General features: G+C 48.2%; 1 protein-coding gene across 2 annotated transcripts in view; it reads left to right on the top strand.

Moving 5' to 3' along the window:
• The window catches only part of TMEM120A (transmembrane protein 120A), a 473,343-nt gene that overhangs the window by 141,061 nt on the left and 310,541 nt on the right, over positions 1–21,741 (top strand). For both annotated transcript variants that reach the window (XM_069614937.1, XM_069614938.1), the window contains one exon: positions 14,656–14,715. In XM_069614937.1, the coding sequence (XP_069471038.1) occupies positions 14,656–14,715 (60 nt within the window). The remainder of the gene's footprint in view (positions 1–14,655; positions 14,716–21,741) is intronic.

Raw genomic sequence — 21,741 nt, 5'->3', positions numbered from 1 at the left:
TGTCAAAATCTGCCAAATACTTGCCATGTGACAACAAAGTTCTTTTGTTATGGAGGCATTCATTTTCTTGTTGGTCTTTTCTAGATTTCAGTGGTAGCCTGGGTAGATAGATAATGATTGGAGTGATGAGGTCGAAGAACCTCTCTCCCTACAGCAGCGTTTGCTGCTGCATTGAAAGTGGTTCTCTTTGTTTCACGTTCTTCTGGAATCAGGCCGGTGGATGAAAATGTCTAAGTAGGTGTAGTTGGTTGAACCTTCTTTCTTGGATGAGTTTGATTTTATTGAATGAGTTCACATTCACACTTCAATGGTGACCATATAGTGCTTGGGATTTTGGATGCCATGCCCAAAAGATACCTCCTGTTACATACGTGGCGGGATAGATCTTGGGGCACTCACTTGGAAAGCTTTGGTGAGGGATAGAAAAACATATCTCCAGATGGACAGTGTTACGATAAATAGGAAATAAGGAACCGTGTTGATATCTCCTATCAAGTTCCTATGATGAGTAGTCTGAAAACCCCATTCTTTCATTAAGGAAAAGTGAGCCACGCGGGACTGGGCTGGTTCGGCTGCTCTTCGATGTGCCTCCCAGAGGGTGGAAGAGGTGGGATCCTGCTGGCTCGCTGTGCTCCAAGAGACACAGAAGCGCCTTAACAGGTGTCAAACTGTAGAGGACATGCCTGCAGAACTGCATCGAACAGGGTGCCATTCAAAACACTGTCAAAGATAGAGTAGACTGTTGAGTTCACAATCTCTGAAGAAACTAACCAAAAAGCTTACCATCAGGCGAGCGAGAGACTGCTGCCTCTCAGGCATGAACCGCTGAAGAGCCCAACGTGGACGTTGTCATTGTGGATTGAAAGAGCTGGGAAGTAACGCAAGCTGCTCTCCACGTCAGGGAGGAATCCAACATGATACCACATGCTGAAGGCACATTTAAAATCTTGGAGGCTCACGCAAGCAGCCCAAAAGACCCTTAAGTAATAAACCAATGCCGAGACTCAATTAATCCTAAGGTAGTGAGGGGGTAATGGAGCCTATCTCACAATTATCCATTTGTCTCTAAGAATTCAAACACCCATGATCAATCACCAGCAAGGGACAAGATGATGATAGTACATTTCTTTTGTATATCTGTATATTTGTACATTTGACATTTTATTATTTTATAGCTACAAAAAAGGTGTTGGAGTGATAATTCACTTAATTGATTCAGATGTTTTTGAGCATTTTAGTCTGGTTAGTATGTGATCTAGTTGATATTCTTTAGATTATTCCCAGTGCCTTAGAGCCTCGATTTGTTTAGATTCCTCTTCTAGATTAATTGGCAGGCCATTGTTTATGGTTTATTTGGCAAAGTTTAATAGTTCCGTTGGGCTGATATCTGTTTTATCATTATGGGATTTTGATTGTGCAATTTATTGGGATATTGTTTGCATTTATTTGTCATTTTCTCAGTGTTAGTTATGACAGAGTGTGCCAAAAGCTCTAACAAGATTTTTTCTGACCCCTATTCAGCCTTTTAAGACCTATGTAAGCCCTAATTTATTGGGCTTAGCTTTCTTTTAAGATGTCTTTTCATACGTCCTAAATGGGAGTGTGCTTCACACCTAAGTTAGAGTTTCACACAGTTAAGATCTTCATATTACAGCTGGTGACCGGGATCTTATTTCATGGGATGAGGACATGGTTGTGCAGAATTTAAGTAGGAATCTCATTTTCTTAGTGGGAGACTTTGGCTTGTCTTTGGAGGTGGGGTGTCTGTTAAGTTGAAGGATTACTGTGCACTGAGGTGGTAGTGTCTAGCTGTTGGGTTTTCAGATTCTATTTTGACTTTGACTTAAAGTATCATGAATAGTATTGTGCTGGCTACGGGGCTGCAGTGCTGAGTCAGTTTAAGAAGGTGAGTCATGAATGACGATAACAAAGGTTGCAAGCTACGCAATGTTGTTCTCATCCTAAGTTCAGACATTGGTCTTAAGTTTTAGGAATCTTCACCAGGGAGATGGGGTAACCGGTAAGAGCAGTCTCTCTGCCTATTTCATTATTGGGATTCTTGCTGATGAGATTGTTAAAAAGATTGTTTGTACCATTTTTTCATTGGTATTTGCAAACATTTTTAAATCTTGCCACCGAAAGCTAAATTGAGTTTAGGAGCAAGTTTTGCAAGAATTACTGACGATAATTGAGCAATAATGCCACATTCTGTGGGACAAACAAGGTGATAATGATCGTCAGCCCAAGCACTAATGAGGGTAAATGGGCATTTACTACCCTGTATTTTCTGATGAAGGTGGGGCATTATTGCTATTAGAATATTCCACCAAGAATGTTCTGTTTAAAACCAGGAAGGATAGAGTCAAAACTTGGGAATGTTGGGACAAAGAAATCTATACCAGCCTTTGTTGCCTTCGACATTTAAGTTGTTTGCAATGAAACTGCCAAGATTGAAATGTTCTAATCACTTTTGGGTACCCTTTTAAGAACATTAATTGTGGCCATACTATCCGGATGCAGGAATGTTTGGCCTAATTTATCAGTAATTTCCCCAGAATTCTACCTTTCTTAATGGCATGGCCACCATGAACATCCAAGTTAATGACCCGCTCTGCTCCTTTTCCCTCTTGTGCCTCCGGTTACCTCTTGTGCCCCTTCCTGAATGTGCATTTTGACAGATTGTTTGTACCCCTACCCTTTCCGTTCTCCAAGCTCTGGCTGGTAACCACTTCCGTATTCGCCTCTGGCTGGTGCTTTCTAACACCCAGGCCCTCTTCCATCTGCCTTAATGCACCTTCCCCTTCCACTGATCTTGTCTGGGGGAGGTCCGGCAAGCCTCCCTCTGCCCCTCATGGCAGCACATCTCCCACCTGTTGTTTCAGCTTTCCTATGGTCATGCCCGCCAGCCTTCTCTTCCGACCTCTCTGTGGAAGGCGTACCTCTGCCTTAGAGTCACCTTTTCATCCAGCTGTGCTGGCCACACCCTTAGCACGCAGATGTGATGCATCGACTGTTTTTACCTAGACACTCTTCTTTCACCTCCTGCTTGCCACCCTTTGGTTTATTTAGGCACCTAGTAGCCAGCATGCCCCCTCCCGAGGATGTTAATGGTTAACAAGTCCCTTTTTTGTTGTGCTTGAAAGTAACATTTATTCAAATGGATTGTGTCCTCCCACATATTCCTCATCTTAGATATTCGTATCTTCAGCTTTGCTGCTTCGGAAAAAAAAATCCCCCAGGGGGCGCTGTGCTCGAGGTCGCAGCGTCAATGTCCCTCGAGGGCTGCCGTCGAGCGTCGAAGTCATCCGTAGTATAAAGGGCTCTAGCCACGCATGTTGGCTTCAGTTCCGTTTTTCCAACAAAGCTTTCGCTTTGTGTGTACGAAAACAGCGCTTCAGTCTTTCGACAATGTCTCCATCATCAAATCTTTCTACACTCAAAACTGGTTTTAAATAGTGCCAGAAATGTGGGAAGAAAATGTTTATTACTGAACCCCATCGAGTTTGCCTCTGGTGCTTGGGTCCGGACCATTGAGTTGACAAATGCGGCTACTGTCAAGCCATGACCAACAAAGCTCTCAAGGAAACAAAGAATTGGCGGTGGAGGAGGAATCCTTGTCGAGAAAAAAGAAAGACTCTGTTGAGTCTAGTGAAAAATTCTGACGTAAATCGAAGAATTCTAGGTCGAGGAGTCGGTCTCGAAAATCTTCGCCTTCTTCTTGAAGAAGGCGAAGAAGAGGCGTCACCTATCTCCCTCTTCTTTCTCGTCGTCGTCCCCCAATACAGGGGTTATCGATTGTCCATCAAAGCAGGATTCCCCTAGGAAATGGGAGGCCTTCAGAGCCTCGATGATGCAAATCTTTGAGAACGCGGCCCAGACCCCCTCAAAGAGATCGCGGGAAGGCCATGCCCCAGCTCATTCGAAGAGTGACAGCGGCTGGTCAGAGACTAGACGCTCTAAATCCGGTGAAAAATCGTTGAGGGTGTCGTTGAGAGAAACCTCTCCGACACCTCATAAAAAGAGCAAGACAGGCCTACTGGTGCATAAACCGGAGGCAACACCAGACAAAATGGCGTCAGGTACCAAACCGCCATCAAAGTCGGTGTTGAATTCCCCCAGATAGGGACGATAAGAGAATTGATGCGTGCTCTCAACAAATGTGACTTGCACCCTTGCGAGATTCACATACACCCTGTGGGATTGTATTACTGCAGCGGCTGAAAACATTCCTGAGGGCGAGGAGAGAGAGGGTTTCCTTGCAATTGTAAAAGATGGAAAGGAGGCTATGGGGGAATGCCTTCAATCAGGACTGGACACTGCTGATAGCATAAGCAGGTCCATGGCATCTAGCACAGTGCTACGCAGGTTTGCGTGGCTGAGAAAGTCTGGGTTTGCACCGGATGTGCAGGCCAGACTACTCAATATGCCTTTTGCCGGCTTGAGGTTGTTCGGCAGCAGGGTGGATGAAAGTTTGGAGAAGCTGCAGACCTCTAAGGCGGCGGCTAAGTCTCTTTGCGTCTCCATACAAGAACCTCAACAATACTCCTACTCAGGCTCATCTTCCTGGAGGGGTCGTCCTTTTTGATTCTACTCCTCATGAGGAAGAGGGCAGGCTAGTCAAAGAGGACAGCAAAGAAAATGTCCTCGTGGTGGAAGGGGAAAGAGTGCTAGATCAGCCCTAGCAGCGGCAACTGTCCCCTCAGCCGCTGCAGCAGCCACTGCAAAGCCACCGTGAGGCCTTGACCCACAAGATCCCAGTGGGAGGCAGGATATCTCCGCATCTGAACGATTGGCGGGGCATTACTTCAGATGCTTGTGGCACTGGAGACAGTAGCTCAGGTTTACTGCCTTCCTTTTCAACGAAGGCCTCAGGACCATCCACCGGGAGCCAACTCTGCCAAAATTCCAGATCCGCTCCTTGTGCAGAAGATTTTAACCCTGCTAGAGAAAGGTGCAATAGAACACGTACCTGTAGCGGAGAGGAACAAGGGCATGTGCTCCCCTTATTTCCTCATCCCAAAGAAAGACGGAGGATTGAGACCCATCTTGGATTTAAGACACTTGAACAACTTCCTCAGGAAGGACTAGTTCAAGATGGTAACCCTTTCTCAGATCCTTCAGGCTCTCCTACTCCAAGACTGGCTGGTATTATTGGACCTTCAGGATGCTTACTTTCATGTGCTGATCCATCTCGAGCACAGGGAAGTACCTGTGGTTGGCGGTTCTCACTATCAGTTTCGAGTTCTGCCATTCGGGCCGACCTCCGCCCGAGAGTTTTCACCAAGCTGCTGGCTGTAGTGGCAGCGAGTCTCAGGAGAGTGGGGATTCACGTCTACCCTTACCTGGACGACTGGTTAATCAGGGCGAGTTCACCCGAGCGGGCCCAGGAACATCTGACCATGACCTGCCACTTCTTACATAGACTGGGCTTCTCCCTCAATTACAAGAAGTCAAAATTATACCATTTCAAAAGCTCCAGTTCATTGGAGCAGTCCTGGATACTTTCTCAGGGAAAGCCTCGCCTTCCGAGGTGAGAGTTCTACACATTCTGTAGATGATAACAAAGTTCCAGAATTCACAGCATCTGCCGGCCTTCGATATTCTGAGGTTGCTCGGCCTCATGGCATCCTGCATTTTTGGTGCCAGAAACCAGATTGAGAATGAGATCCCTTCAATGGGCCCTCTGGACTCCATGGTCACAATTTTCGGGGAGAGTGGCTCAAGATCTGCTATGGTGGGCTTGCAAAGACAATATTCTCAAGGGAGAATCTTTTTGGCAACCATGGCCGGCGATAACAGTAGTGGCGGACGCCTCACTCACAGTTTGGGGAGCTCACACCAACATTCTGACAATCAGCGGTCGCTGGTCTCCATCGGAGTCCAAACTACACATCAACCTTTTGGAGCTGAGGGCAATTCGACTAGCGCTCAAGGCCTTTTTGCCCTCTGTACGGGGAAAGAATGTCCTGATAATGACAGACAACATAGTGGCCATGAGACAAGAGAGGAGGCATAGGGTCACTACCACTGTGCAGAGAGGCAATGCAGCTCTGATTCTGGGCAATACAAGTAGGAATGTCTCTGTCAGCAGTTCACCTAGCCCGAGAGCAGAACACGTCGGCAGATGCTCTGAGCAGGCAGAGCACAGTGTCCCACGAGTGGGAACTAGCTCAGGAAGTCCTTCAAGAGATCTTCACTCTTCGGGGAACCCCACAAGTGGATCTGTTCACGACCAGTGTCAACAGGAAGTGCGAACTGTACTACTCAAAGGAATTTCCTCCAAGTGGAGCTCTAGGGGACGCGTTCGTAGTGGACTGGGAATTTCCACTCCTTTACGCGTTTCCTCCAGTCCCAGTCATTCCACACGTAATCAGGAGGTTGAGAAAGTTCAGCAAAAACATGATCTTAATTGCCCCGAATTGGGCCAGGAGGACGTGGTACCCAGACCTTCTGGACATGTCCATCTGATCTCCAATACGTCTTCCACAAAGAGAGGATCTCCTCTCGCAAGAGGAAGGTCGGGTTCTCCATCCAGAGGTCAAGACACTGAGCCTTCACGCATGGTTTCTGAGAGGTTGAGTTATAAGGATTGGGACTTTCTGGATGGCATAATGGAGATCTTGCTTTCGGCCAGAATGCCAGCAACAAAATCATTGTACCAGTGTCGTTGGAACAAGTTCAGTAACTGGTGCAAGGACAAGAATGTGGACCCATTCCTTTGTAATACACCTATGGTACTTTCTTTCCTTTTACACTTGGCCAAGGGGCGTCAGGTTGGCACAATAAAAGGATACCTGGCAGCGCTGTCTATTTTTAGGCACTCCTCAGAAGAAGTGTCTTACTTCAAGATGCCTTTGATTGTACAGTTCCTGAAAGGTCTCACTAATGTGTACCCTCCAGTCCCATTTCAGGTACCCATGTGGGATTTAAATTTAGTTTTAAAGTTCCTTACATGCATTCCTTTTGAGCCCTTGCACTCTTGTCCGCTAAGGCTCCTTACTTTAAAGACAATCCTTATAGTGGCAATTACATCAGCCCGCAGGGTGAGTGAGTTGCAGGCTCTCTTGTAAGCCTCCTCACACTATCATAAGGATAAGGTTATTCTTAGAGTTAAACCCTCGTTTTTGCCTAAAATAGTCTGACTTTCATCTGTCGCAAAAAATCACTTTGCCTTCCTTTTATCCACCTCCTCATGCAAGTAAGGAGGAAGAAAGACTACAGAGACTGGACCCCAAAAGGGCTCTCAGTTTTTATATCGCTAGCTTAGCAACATTTCGGCAAAATTACCAACTTTTTGTTGGATTTATTGGAAATAAATTGGGCCTAACAGTCACGAAACAGACATTATCCAGATGGATAATTTTGGCAATTATTGAATGCTACAGATTAGCTGGAAAAGAGTCTCTAGATGGGCTAAGGGCTCACTCAACTAGGGGCATGGCCACTCCGACGGCTCTCCAGCGGGGTGTCCCGGTGCAAGATAGCTGTGCAGCGGCCACCTGGTCGTCTATGCACACTTTTGTGAAACACTATTCTCTAGATTCCAGCTCATCATAAGGAGACTTGTTTGCTAAGTCCGTTCTTCATACGGTCCATGATTAGTATTTTTTAGTACTCCCTCCTCCAAATGTATACTTCTTTGGGAGTCTATCTAAGATGAGGAATACGTGGGAGGACACAATCCATTCGAAGAACAAGTTACCAACTGTAACGTTCTTTCGATCGGATGTTCCTCCCACGTATTCCTCATCGACCCTCCCAGCCTACCTCGCCGTATTGTTTACGTCAATTGCACGCCGCATTTCTTGAGAGCTTGAGGTTTAAAGAACGCCTGGCCAACTACCGAGCTGGGTATATCGAAAAAACAGAACTGAAGCCAACGGGCGCGTCTTGAGCCCTTTATACTACGGATGTCGTCGACGCTCAACGGCAGCCCTTGAGGGACATCGACGCCGCGACCTTGAGCACAGCGCCCCCTGGTGGAAATCTTTTTTTCCAAAGCAGCAAAGCTGACGATACGAAGATCTAAGATGAGGAATACGTGGGAGGAACATCCAATCGAAAGAACGTTACAGTTGGTAAGTAACTTGTTCATCTGTAGTCTCTCTAAAGCTGAAGTACTCCATTGAGCTACTTTCACTTTTAACCTTAATTCAGTTTGTGATTGGAATAATGCCAGTGAAAAGAGAGCCGGCATTGCATTTAAAGGTTTAGCTGCTCACATCAAAAGGCAAGCCAATAGTGGCAGGCTCAACTAGGACTAAGACATATTACTGATTAAGTGTGTAAGGAAGACATGTAGGTAGAAGGTTAGGGCATAAAGGTACAAAGACATTGGGAGGCTGGTTGAGCAAGATCATTGACAATTAAGTGAGGCGCATATGGGAGAGATGGCTGAAGAAAGACATTTGTAGGTTGGTCAAGTGGTAAACTGAGGGATTAACCCGGGAAATTGAGGAAGTTCATCAAGGGAAAGTGTTAAGCATGTGCAGGATGTCATCTGAAGATGGATAGAAGGTAAAAATGATGAAGGCTAGAATGTAAAGATATTTCTCCAGCATGGGGTCTGGCATGGATTCACATGCTCATGAATGTTCCCCGTCGTCAGGCTGGGAATCCTCGGTAAAGAAAAAATCAGTATCAGTTTGGTTTCTGATCTGTCGTTCTTAGTAGTAACCAATCACTGATCTCTGGGTCATACTGCCCCCAGCCAATGACTGCCCTCTCCATAAGCCCTTCCCCTGGCAGCCATCCTCAGATTTTTAACGCACGTTCAAGTGTTGGGAGTCCTCGTGCTTTAGCTCTCGAGCCTTTACTGCGTTTTCACGCTTTTTCAGGAGAATTTCTCAAACCCAAGGCCTCAAGCTCCACTGTTTCCACTTCCGATAATGGGGACCCGTTTCGGGATTCTTCTACGCCCCTCAAGGTTGAAGTTTTCGTCGAGTTACGCTTCTTGGAGGTTCCAGAAGATCTGAGGCCTTCCTCAACGGACATGGCCCAGGACAAGGGAAGCTCGACTCCTGGATCCAAGCTGTTCAGGAGCTGCCCGGGATGCCGATTGCAAAATGTTTTCAAGGAGGACGAGCATTTGAGATGTCTCTACTGCCTTCATGAGGACAAGACGCACGTGGAAAAGGACTGTGCGTTCTGGAAGAACCTGTCGGAACGGACCAAGCAAGATCGTCGTTCCCGCCTCGCCGTCTGGCTGGAGAAGGGCACAGCAGGTGAGAAGGCGAAGAAAAAGTCTGAGCGGTCTTCTAAGTCCTGTGAGGGCACCCCGGCAACGGGGGCCCAACAGAAGGCCAAGCATCGCGAGTCCGCGGGCACCGGTAACGCCGAAAGGTCGGGCTCTTCGGCTGCCTAGCAGGGCGCGACTTCCCCGGCACGATCAACCGCGAGCCAGCGCTCTGGTTCGGGGAAGAGGAAGCTTCTGGAGGGGCCCCGGTCGATCTCGAAGGGAGCCGAGGGGGAGCGAGGCGATGACCCTCGCCCCAAAGTGAAGGCCCAGGACACACCTAAGGTGGTGAGGGCCTTGATCCCCACAGCAAAGGCCTCTATCGAGGTTGTCGCTGCGGCCCTGGCGAAGCCGGCAGAGACTACGCCAGTGGAGGCGGCCTCGGTGGCCAGAGTTTCCCTACCACCGCAGAGGGAATCCACTTTCCAGCCCATCGTTAAGACCCCCGTGAAGACCCTGGTGGAAAAAGAGGGGGGGCGTGGCCATTACGGACTCAGATTCAGCCTCCGAGGAGGATCTGGTGGAAACTGTGAAATGCCTCAACGAGAGGTTCGAAGGCCTCAACGAGAGGTTCGAGAAGGTTCGATCCCAGTGGAGCAGCCATCCCGCCCGTCGCAGCCATTGCCCGAGCGGCCATTTTGTTGGCGATCCAATCCTTATGTATTGAGATAAGGACAAGGTTACCACGGACCCCGACGGAGGATCCAGAACGTGGACCGTCGGAAAGCCCTCCGAACAAGCGGAGGAGAGTCCACCCCTCACCGCCCTTCATGCCCACACGGCCTATGTACCCCTCATCCCCCTCGTCGGACCCTCGGGATGATACAGCGACGGATACAGCGACGGGGACGGACGACGATGGTGGCGATGATACAACGAACATTCCTTCATCACCCCCCCCCTCGGGCCTCTCCGCCTGACGAAATTGGCTCTTTCCACGCCATGATAGCCAGGGCATCCGAGCTCTTCCAGCTCTGCCCTGAGGAACAGAACAAGGAAGACTTTCTTTACCAACGACGGGAGGCCAAGAGAAAGACGGTCCTCGCAGTACCATTGCTCGACATCTGGGACGAAGGGCTGGCTATCCTGAAGAACCCTTCCACGACACCCGCCAAGAGGGACAGGTACGAGAAGAAGTACCGGGTCCCCGACGCCGCCCCCTTGTGCCTCAGGGCCCAGCCCACGCCGGATTCGGTCGTCTCGGCAGCGGCCAAGAAGAAGGCGGCGGGTTCGGCGGCTTCAACTTCCACTTCCCCGCCGGACAGCGAGGGCAAGAAGTTGGACTCCATGGGACGACGAGTCATCTCGTCGGCGGCGACGACGATTAAGGCGGCCAATGCCTTAGCGATTGTGGCCCGTTACGACAGGGAGCTCTGGTTCAAGATAGCTCCCCTGCTAGACTTCCTACCGGACGACAAGAGGGCGGAGGCCCTACAGATTCTGCAGGAAGGTGAGGTAGCGTCGGATCACGCCATTACGGTGGCAACGGACATTGCCGATACCAGATTTTGCCAGCTGGGCAACAGGGTTTGCCTTCGCCGACGAGGATGGCTCAGGGCTACGGACTTTCCCCAGGACGTCCAGACCAGAGTGTTGGATATGCCGTTCGACGGTACCAACCTGTTTGGGAAGACGGTGGATGATTCCCTCCAGGCCATCAAGACCGACACAGAGACAGCCCGAGCCCTAGGAGTCCTTCAGCAACGGCGACCTTTTCGGAGCTCCGGAGGCAGACAGGGAGCCTCCAAGGGATCCAGCGGTGGCTCTTCTACGTACCGCCAGGCGGCCCGCTCCTCGTCCCAGGAGGCCTACAGAGGCCGTGGCAAGCAAGGAGGGTCTCGCCGCCGTCATCAAGGAGGCCAAGGCGGCAAGGCCTCTTCCAAGCAGGACTGAACTGGCCGTTGCGTCGGGCCCCCACCGAAGCACCCCGGTGGGAGGCCGGCTGACAAAGTTCGTCAGCGTGTGGGAGTCCATCTCCACCGACCGTTGGGTGCTGGACACCCTGGCCCGCGGACACTCGCTAGAATTTCAAAAGAAGTGGCCAGGAAGGAGAATCACGTCCCTCAACTGCTGTTGGAGGTAAGGGCGATGCTCAAGAAAGGTGCCATCGAGCTCGTCCCCAAGAGGCTCCGGGGCTCCGGAGTATACTCGAGGTACTTCCTTGTCAGAAAGAAAACAGGCGGTTGGCGCCCCATCCTGGACCTGCGTCGGTTAAACAAGGACATCAAGGCACAGAAATTCAGGATGGTCACCCTCCAGCACGTGCTGGAGGAGGGCGACTTCCTATCGTCGTTGGACCTGGAGGATGCTTACTTCCACATCACCATTCTAAAAGGACATAGAAAGTTCCTCAGATTCGTAATCCAGGGGCGTCACTACCAATTCAGAGCCCTGCCGTTCGGATTAAAGTCGGCACCCAGGGTGTTCACCAAGTGCCTCACCCCAGTGGCGGCGCAGCTGCGCCTGCAGGGGATCCACGTCTACCCCTACCTGGACGACTGGCTAATCCGTGCAAGGTCAAGAGAACTCGCCATCGAACACACAGCAAGGACCGTCCGCCTGCTCACGGAACTGGGATTCGCCATCAACTACCCCAAATCCCACCTGGTTCTGTCGCAGGTAGCACTGTTTCTGGGAGCAAAGCTCAATACAGTGGAGCGATTGGCATCTCCGTCGGAAGAAAGGACGAAGGCCATTTTGGGCAAGGTTCAGCGCCTGTTAGCCACGGATGTGGCCAGGGTGAAGTCCATCAAGTCCCTCCTCGGGATGATGTCCTCATGCATCTACCTTGTGCCCCTTTGCAGACTTCGGATGCGTCCGCTACAAGAGTTCCTCGACGCCCGCTGGATTCAAGTGGCAGGCAGCTTTCAAGACAGGATCCCGCTCGACGAGGAGTTCCGTCGGGCGATTCTATGGTGGGGTACCCGTGCGCACCTCATGGCAGGCACGGACTTTCAGACTCCGGCGTATCAGGAGACGGTGACGACAGACGCCTCCCTGGAGGGATGGGGGGGCCACACCAGAGATCTCCACGCAAGAGGCCTCTGGCTCCCGGAGGAGAGGTCTCTCCACATCAACATCCTGGAGCTACGAGCCGTGTTCTGGGCACTTAAATCGTTCCTTCCGTCCCTCAAGGACAAAGTGGTGAGGATCTTCACCGACAACATCACCACGATGTTCTACATCTGGAAGCAGGGAGGCACCAGATCCCCAGCCCTATCCAAGGAGGCCCAGGATCTGTGGCACTGGGCCGTCGCCCAGATGATGTTTCTGGTTCCCTTCCACTTGGCAGGAATAAAAAACACCATCGCCGACTCACTCAGCAGGGAGCTGCGCTCGTGCCACGAGTGGGAACTACGCCAGGACCAGGTGGATCAGCTCTTTCAACGATGGGGCAAACCCCAGATCGACCTGTTCGCGACGGCGACGAACTCCAAGTGCCAGAGGTTCGCCAGCAGGTTCACACAGCCGAGGATGCTTTCTCGTTCCCTTGGGACGGCCTGTTCCTGTACGCGTTCCCTCCGTTGCCGTTGCTGCTCTGTCTCATCAACCAGCTCAAGAGGTCCAGGTGCAGGATGATCCTCGTTGCACCGGCGTGGCCGAGACAGCTCTGGTTCCCGGACCTTCTGGACTTGTCAACGTCCCCACCTATCAAGCTGGCGACAGACGCAGATCTTCTCTCCAGAGAAGGAGGCGCCATTCTTCATCACAACCCGGAGTCGCTGAACTTGCAGGCTTGGCTCCTGCAGCACTAAAGTTTGGAGGATACGATATCCCGGCTGACTTCAGAGAGGTTCTTGCAAAAGCCAGGGCGTCCTCAACACTCAAGTGCTATGGACATAAGTGGAAGAGGTTCTCTGTCTGGTGCCGTGCACAGAAGATTAACCCTCTGCGGATTACGGCCCCTCAAGTATTGCCGTACCTACTGTCGCTGGCCAAAGCTGGACTGGCTCACGCCTCCATCAAGATACATCTGGCTGCCATCTCCCGATACACCAGAACTACAGGACGGGCGTCCTTGTGGTCTCATCGCCTGGTGAAGGAATTTATGAAGGGACTATTCCGATCGTCCCCGCCGGTGAAGGCCCCTGCCCCGGCCTGGGAGCTCAACGTGGTGCTGACCAGGCTCATGGGGGGCCCCATTCGAACATATGCATTCGGCACCATTGAAGTTCCTGTCGTGGAAGACAGCATTTCTCGTGGCCATCACCTCTGCACGACGAGTGGGAGAGATCCAGGCCCTATCTTGCAAGCCTCCATATTTGACTTTTCACGACACAAGGGAGGTGCTGAGGACGCACCCCTCCTTTATGCCCAAGGTGCCATCGGACTTCCACCTCAACGAGCCCTTGGTGTTGCCAGTTTTCTTCCCGTCGCCTTCGTCGCAGGCCGCGAGGACTCTGTACTCGCCGGACGTAGCTAGAGCGCTGAAGTTCTATGTGGACCGCACAAAGAGTTTTCGGAAGACATCACAGCTGTTTGTGAACTTTGGACCTGTGAATCAAGGGAAGGCTCTCTCGAAGGCTTCCATTTCCAGATGGCTCTCCGGCTGCATCATGCACTGTCACCGGTTGGCAAACCGACTGCTACCCGGCCGTCCGAGAGCCCATTCGACCAGAGCGATCGCTGCTACCACGGCGTTCCTGTCTGGTGTGCCCCTGCTGGGCATCTGCAGGGCTGCTACGTGGAGGTCGACGCACACCTTCACAAGAATCTACTGCGTCGATCGGGACTCCAGGGAGTGCTGCACAACCTGTTCGCTTAAGGTGAGCCTGGTGAGGAGGTAAGAGATGCTTAATGTTGAGTTGTGGTATTGCTTAATGTTGAGCCTGTTGCCACCTCGAGTGGTTGTGCATGTGTATACTGCTATGTATTCTTATATTCATGAGCATGTGAATCCATGCCAGACCCCATGCTGGAGAAGGAACAAGTTACTTACCTGTAACTGTTGTTCTCCAGCATGGGTCTGGCATGGATTCACATGCAAACCCTCCCTCCTTCCCCTCTGCGGCTCTTCACTTGGTCATACTGCCACTTTACGTGCTACCAATTCTGAGGATGGCTGCCAGGGGAGGGGCTTAGGGAGAGGGCAGTCATTGGCTGGGGGCAGTATGACCCAGAGATCAGTGATTGGTTACTACTAAGAAGGACAGATCAGAAACTGATACTGATACTGATTTTTTCTTTACCGAGGATTCCCAGCCTGACGGCGGGGAATATTCATGAGCATGTGAATCCATGCCAGACCCATCCTGGAGAACAACAGTTACAGGTAAGTAAAATGTTCCCTATTTTGAGTCTGCTACCTGGACAAAATGAGGGTGGAGTAAGGAGGAAAAAGACCAGGGGAATGCTGGTGCAGCTGTTGCCTGATGTATGTGCTTTTTTGTCTAGATTATAAGTTGTTTCTCTTCTTGCAGGTTATACCTGAGGCTGGTCCTAGGAAACGTGAATGTAACACTCCTGAGCAAACAAGCAAAGTAAGGCATCTGTCAATCTGTGTTTCACCTTTTTGTCTTTATAGTAGTCACCTTGGGGAGGCAAAAAGTTTGGTGTGAGGATCTTCTGGCACAGGCGCATTAATACTCACCTGTTAACAGAAAATGCTATTACAGCCACCTGTTCACTCACTAATATTTACCGGCTGGCACACAATAAGCAAGTAAGTGGCCAACATTAGGGTGACTCAACCAGCCTTTGCGTAGAGCTTAATCAATATCTGAAAAATATAGGTTGAAGAGGCAGGCGGACAAGGAAATGACACTGGCGTAATTCATGAAAAGTTTGAAGATCTCACAACATTATCCCTTCTCTATTTGAACAGTATCTGTATGAAACATAATCAAAACCTTGAGCAAGCCCTCTTGTTTGCAGCAAGTGGTCAAATTCCGCCAAAGCCCATCCCTGTCAACTCAATTGAAAGCCAAAAAAAAATCAAGGAAGGCTGAAAATAATGGTAGTGCCCCCACGCCCCTCCTTTTTTGGCCTGGCATTGCAAAGACTAAACATCAAGCCGTTGAAGGATGTTTCCGATATTTATCCAAAAGCCAGTTTAAAATTTAGGAATTCGGCCATTCGCATCCGCCCATGCATGTAGCTGAGAAGAAAAGCGTTCAGCTGGCTGCTTACATCAAATAGTGCTATTGGGCGGTAGTAAAGGGGATCCTCTCAATTGCCTTTTTTTATGTATTGTGAAAAAAAATTATTTTTATCCATGTCTTTGTGATGATGATTTCATTATTATCATTCAGAACAACTGATACAGAATAAAAGCACATAGGTGGGGAGGAGGTCACCCTCTAAAGTCATGTTACCAAGTCCTTCACAGGCCCAGAACACAGAAAAATTCTTCAAGCACATGATCATCACCTTGATGTCAGCACTTGTGAAAGATACTTCCCAAACCCCTAGCTTGTGCACATCAATTAACCCCTCCTTATTCATAGGAGGTGAGTATAAGACAGTAACATGATATGATAATGTATTTATAATGCGCTTCTACACAAGTGTTTCTAGATACCACAAGACCAGGGAGGGAAGACAAGACAAACTATCTTACTAGGCCTTGCGACATTCAGATCATGCAAGCGTGACAACGAGAGGTGCAGGGGGAAGGGAGTGGGGGAAGTGCAAAGGAGAGGGTAGGGGGGAAATGCGGTCAGGGCTAGTAAGGCTCTGGTTAAGTTTCGATCAGGGCAGCACGGCTCTGGGTATATGCAAGTCGGCAGGGGGCTGTAGAGGTTACAGATTACGGCCCCTAAGTGCGCAGTAGGCCAGGCGGCAGTGCCCGGAGGACTAGTCGTAGAGGAGCCTGGTACCCAGAGAGACTCTAAGGGTACCAAGCAACCAGTCAGCCCAACAGACAGAAAATTAGCAGGGGAGGGAGTTTGCAGAGGAGAAAAAGAGGGTCTTGTGCTGCTTCCAGAACTTTGGGTGGTTTGGCTCAAGTCTGAGGGGCAGGGAGGCCATTCCAAAGGGAGGCACCTGCAGGAGAGAGAGAGATCTACCCCCCACTCTCTGTCAGGATACGTGTCTGACCCTTAGAGAGTTGGAGGTAGCTGAGTGAAGGGCTCGAGAAGGAGGTACTAAGGCAGAGAGAGTTGATGTAGTGCGGGCCCCGGCCCCAGAAAGCATTGTGGGTGATGCAGAGGGCCTAGAACTTGATACTTGCAGCCACCGGGATCCAGTAGAGCTATTTCAGCGCTGGAGTGATATGGTCCCTGCGTTTGAGGCCAAGGATAAATCTTGCAGTCCTATTCTCAATTAGTTGCAAAGGGCGCAGTGTAGAGGCAGACAGGGTGAGAAAGAGGTTGTTGCAATAGTCCAGCCTGGAGAGAACCAGAGCCCTTTTGACAAGGTCTGTGATGTGAGGAGAGAAGGAGAGAGTGGAGTCGAAGATGACGCCAAGGTTTTTTGCCTTACAGGAAGGCGAGGGTAGAGGGCGGGTAGAGGGCCCAATAAGGGCGACCAGAGTGAGAGGGGGAATGCAGAAGCAGGGGTCCCAATGAGAAGGATTTCCTTCTTACAGGCATTAAGGTAGAGATAGTTGGAGGAGGACCAATCCTGAATCGCGGATAGACAGTCGGGAATGAGCAAGGAAAGAGAGGCGGGTTAGGGGAAGCCTGAAGGAGAGCTGAGTGTCCTCTGCATAACTATGAAAAGTGGAGGAGATCAGGTGGGCCAAAGGGGCCAGATATACATTGAAGAGCCAGGGTGAGAGGATAGAGCCCTGGTGGACAACACATGTAGAGAAAGTGCTGGTGGAGAGGAAGGACACAAGTTGGACCTGGGAAGGTTGGTCCAAAGGGAAGGAGGTCAGCCAGACCCTAATCTGTGATGCCCAGGTTCTCATCAAGTCGATTGATCAGGGTGGAGGGATTGACCGTGTCCAAAGCAGAAGAAAGGTCAAGGAGGATGTGGACAGAAGGAGAGCTAGAGTCTTAGAGAGCAGGTCTTAACAAGTGTTCAGGGGAGCAGTTTCCGTGCCTCTGGCTGCTCTGGAGCAGACTGATGGTCATGGAGGCAAGAAACCGATTCAGATTCATGTTTCACCCAGATCAATTCTCAAATCGGGTTAGCCAATGCAAGGGAATTCATCTGCCCAGCACCATTTAGCAAACTCGACAGATGAGATGCATTTTTCACACATCTTCTGCCCATCATGTCACATCTTGCTTTGTGGCCCCAAAATCAGTTTTTATATTTCTGCTTCATCTTTTGATTTTCTTGTCAGTATAATTTCCAAGACACGAATTTAGAACTCATTAAAACTTTCAGTGTTTCAGATATGCATTTCTTCTTATTTCAAATTATTGGCTTGAAAGAATGTGGGCGTTGTATAACAAATAAGACAGCGTTCTGCATAATTGTACCTGGAAATGATGAAAACCAAGTCTTTACAGTATCTGAATCAAAACAGAGCTGTAAAACATAGACTAAGCTTGATACATTGTAAACCGCTAGGCAACCTTACACCCATACCTTCAGCTTCATGATGTTTATAATATTACAAGATATCCAGTTACCAGAACGTTTGGCAACAAGAGAGTTCAAGTCAAGAGCACATTCATAGTCTACACTGAGTCCATAACAAAACAAACCACAATGGTTTCTTTCTTCATGTTGGCTTAAATCAAGATCGATGCAATTCAAATATATATGAGGTGATGCTAAGATGTTATATATTGAGGAAGACCCACATGTCCTTGCCCAGTATTTTCCCATTTAGTCTGGCCTTTAGCCTTGTTAAATATCATGTATTCATATGTTCTGCCCACTTCAAATCTTTAGCATCAAAGGTAGGGATACTCAATCTTAATTGAGAGGATTCGGTCTGGAACTCTATCCTACACCAATTCCCTGAGTCCCTCAAATCGGGACATCTAGAGTGTAATTCTCCTTCCAGAATGACGTTTCCCGAGTAATATATAGAGAACCAAACTAGGAGTGCATCTGCTACTTTGTTAATACGTTTATCTGTCATATTTTGCAGGGTTAAAATGGATATTAATGAATAACAGATCAGCTTTTCTTTCAGAGATTTTCCAAGATAAGTGAGCAGCCATAATTTTCAGACCCGTTCTCCCAAGAAATCAAAAATGCTCTCGCAACATTTCTTGACCGCTATATCTAAGCCACAAAACGCTCACCCTTTAATGCCCTTACAGACCTTCTTAAGATGAATTGTTGAACCACTCATGTAAAATGAATCTCTAAGCGAAACTTACCAGAGAAGAATTAGATCATCTGTCTTAAAAATGTTCAGCACAGGCGTCTTCCCCAAGAATCTGTTGTGGCCCCATGTATTCCAGGATATCAGTGATACAATTCTATTGCTAAAAACCAGAACTCTCAGAAGATCTTTGCTGGCGACAATTTCAATCTAAGGTATAGCTGAACCCCTGAATAATGGGCTTATTTTTTCAATTGCCTTTTTTGTGGCTCTTTCTGCTAATCACAAATTGTATCTTTAACCTCTCCCTGCTTTGCAAGAAGAGTCATTTTTATGATGAAATAATGGGAGCTTTCTGCATATGTGCATATACTATCAGTGGTGATTAGTGGGTTTGTTTGGCAAACACAAACATCAAACCCCAATACTAAGAAGGCTTCTATCTTACACAATATTATTTTAAAGACTATTCTAGATTAGAAATACAAAATGACTATCGAAATAATCATAAAATTCCATTTCCTTAATATCATTTGGTTCTAAAGCTCTAAGCTATGTAATGGCACAATATAGACTGAGCCCTTGATCAATTTGGAGGAATATCATCTGGAATCTGCAACACCGGCTTCATGCACAAGCACAAATTTGACGATCATAAGCAGCACTTTGTGGCTGGGTCTGAAGGGTCATACAGGACGAATGAACTGCTTACCATTTAATGAGTGCAAGAGCTGCATCGAGCAATGAAGTATGCAGGGACTCGCCTCGCAGGGGAAGCCCTGTGGGACCACTGGGATGTAGCAAAGTTGCTAATATGTCCTACACTAATGAAGAGTGCATTTCTAAGCTTGGAATCTCAGAACTCTTGTCCGGCAATTCAGTAGTATTCATATACGAACCAATGACATTAGGGGCATGCTCTGCTGGAGATTTCTTTGTTTTCCTTTCTTTTATCTGTGTCACAGGTGGTTTTCTTGGGAGATTCTGGTTTGAGCGTGCACCGCTCTGGTTAATGTTATTAATTTAAATTCAAAAGTTTACAATACTAAGATTGGATTCTTTCTAGACGTTCTTCAGTCCTGTTGCCAGAAAAGACCCACTTGCACTGTGGGGTATCATGTTGATTGAGTTTAGGAAAACCCAGTGGTCTGTAAGGACCTAGCGGGAGTATTTCACATAAGTAGGTGGTACATTTTTCAAATATATATAGGTAATTTTCAATTTTGTAGGTTTTCAAATATATAGTACAAAGAAATATATTCTTGGTCTTCGATTGGTTTTACATAAAATGAAGCATTTATTCTCAAGACATAGGCATTCTTATGGTGTCCAAAGCATTTCTGTCCCGTGGACCATCTTCAGGGACCAAATTCTGCCTGTAATTGTGTCACTCCCACATGTGCTTAATGACCTGTTATCAGTCTAAACGGTGGTGGGCCGCCTTTCAGTGGTGCTGATCTGCGGTGATCTTCATTAACCTTGTGATTTCAAGGTGTTCTTCCTCTCTGGACATCAGGGACGATAGGAAGCATATTGTCCCTGATGTCCGGAGAGGAGGAATGAGCAGGAAAGCAAGGACCACAGGAAGAGACAAACTGATTGGGAAAACACCTTGAAATCCCAAGGTAATTGAAGATCACCTCAGGTCAGCACCATTAGTACTGAAAAAAAAATGCTCCGGTTCGGAGCACCCGGCAAGAGGAGGAATAAGTCTGAAGCCAAAAACTGTTGCATTTTTTAACTACATTTTTATTCTTTGATTGCTTTGTTTTAAATATGAGTACATGTGTGTTTCATGTAGGTTTCACTCTTCCTCTAGGCTCAACATTTAAAAAAAATAATCATAAGATTGTATTTGATATAATGCCTAAAGACAAATGAATCCAAACAGATAGGTTGCTTGTACTTTCCTTTTCTTTCTTTTTTTTACCCTGTACATTTTTTTCTTCAAATCTTTATTCATTTAATATTAACATAAACAACAAAATGAGATACAATAATACCAATGTACAGGGTCATACTTATTCATATACATCATATTGCTTGTACTTTCAATTTTTCTGTAGTGCATCAATTTGAAGTTGTATTTACTATTATCTGAAAGTTAAAGTGAATATGGGCTTGTGACAGAGGGGTTTTATTTGAGTACAAATCTAGTAAGAAAACTAGGAGAAGACCAGGCGAGTGCCATTTCTCTGTGCTTCATATTAAGCCTCATATTTATGCATTCAGCATTGTTCAAGCCTACATTTCCAGTGACTTTGGTAGTAAGAGTACAATGGATTTTGGTTGTATGTACAGGAATACTGTAGGGTAGAGAGATGATTTATTCGGGTCTGATTCAGGCCAGTGAAAGCTAAAGATGGTCTCAGAATGGAATGTAAATGACACTTCACTCTTCTAAGTACGCCCCATGCATACTTGTGGGCTATGTAACAATCTTATGTTGCTGTGGAGGACGCCAGTGTTCAGATCTCAAAATAGCACCTTTCACAAGCACTGAATTTAAATGATCAATTCACACAAGTACTGCAAGATTGTTATGTTTGCACTGTGGCTTACAAAGAAGTCTTGTTCATCGACCCTTACATTTTCTTTTTTATCTGTTATTTTGAGAGAACCGCTCTCCTGCAGAGGAGGATCCGTTCTGCTGTTTTGTCAAGTATTGAGTACTTCCTGAATGCTGTAAGGATTGTGCCCGTCACCCCTGCGAGGAAGTGTACAGCTCTTTCCAGACCGACTCTCACAGGAAACAAGCTAGGGCATAATCCTAATGCTAGTGACCAGTCAAACTTCTGTATCTCAGATGCAATGTCCTGAGAGCAGTGCTGGTCATTGGCCTGGCTCTCTGCGGATCTGAGATCCGGCACCAGATATGGAGCCGGATCTCGGGATCCGGCCAGAGTCGGCCGCCCAAGCCCATTAACCGCGCTGGAATACTTAAAAAAGGAAAAAAAAGTTTTCCAGCATTGCTGGATGTCCACTACGAGCCCCACCCCTCTAGACCACGCCCCCTCTGGCACCACCACCCCCCAACTCCTCCGCCACCCCGGCCCTTGTGTTGTGGGATCCCCCACCACATTTTTTCCATTTCCACCACTGCCTGAGAGCACATGTCCAATACTCTGTGGATATTCCTGAATCTCTGAGCTTTACAAAGCTGCTACTTTAAGAACATTCATGTATGACGGTGGAGATATTTCATCACTGCTGTTGTGAAATGTCCAGTACCATGGGGCTGTTAGAGGCCACCCTCCTGTCTGTGAGGCAATTCCTCTCGTTCCTGCTATGTATCCAGCAGAGAGAAGAGAGGCAAAGCTATAAAAGTGGAACA

This window comes from Ambystoma mexicanum, chromosome 9 (assembly GCF_040938575.1).
Source record: "Ambystoma mexicanum isolate Mex_15411 chromosome 9, UKY_AmexF1_1, whole genome shotgun sequence".
In the NCBI taxonomy this organism is placed as follows: domain Eukaryota; kingdom Metazoa; phylum Chordata; class Amphibia; order Caudata; family Ambystomatidae; genus Ambystoma; species Ambystoma mexicanum.
This window is presented reverse-complemented; position numbering and strand designations above follow the sequence as displayed.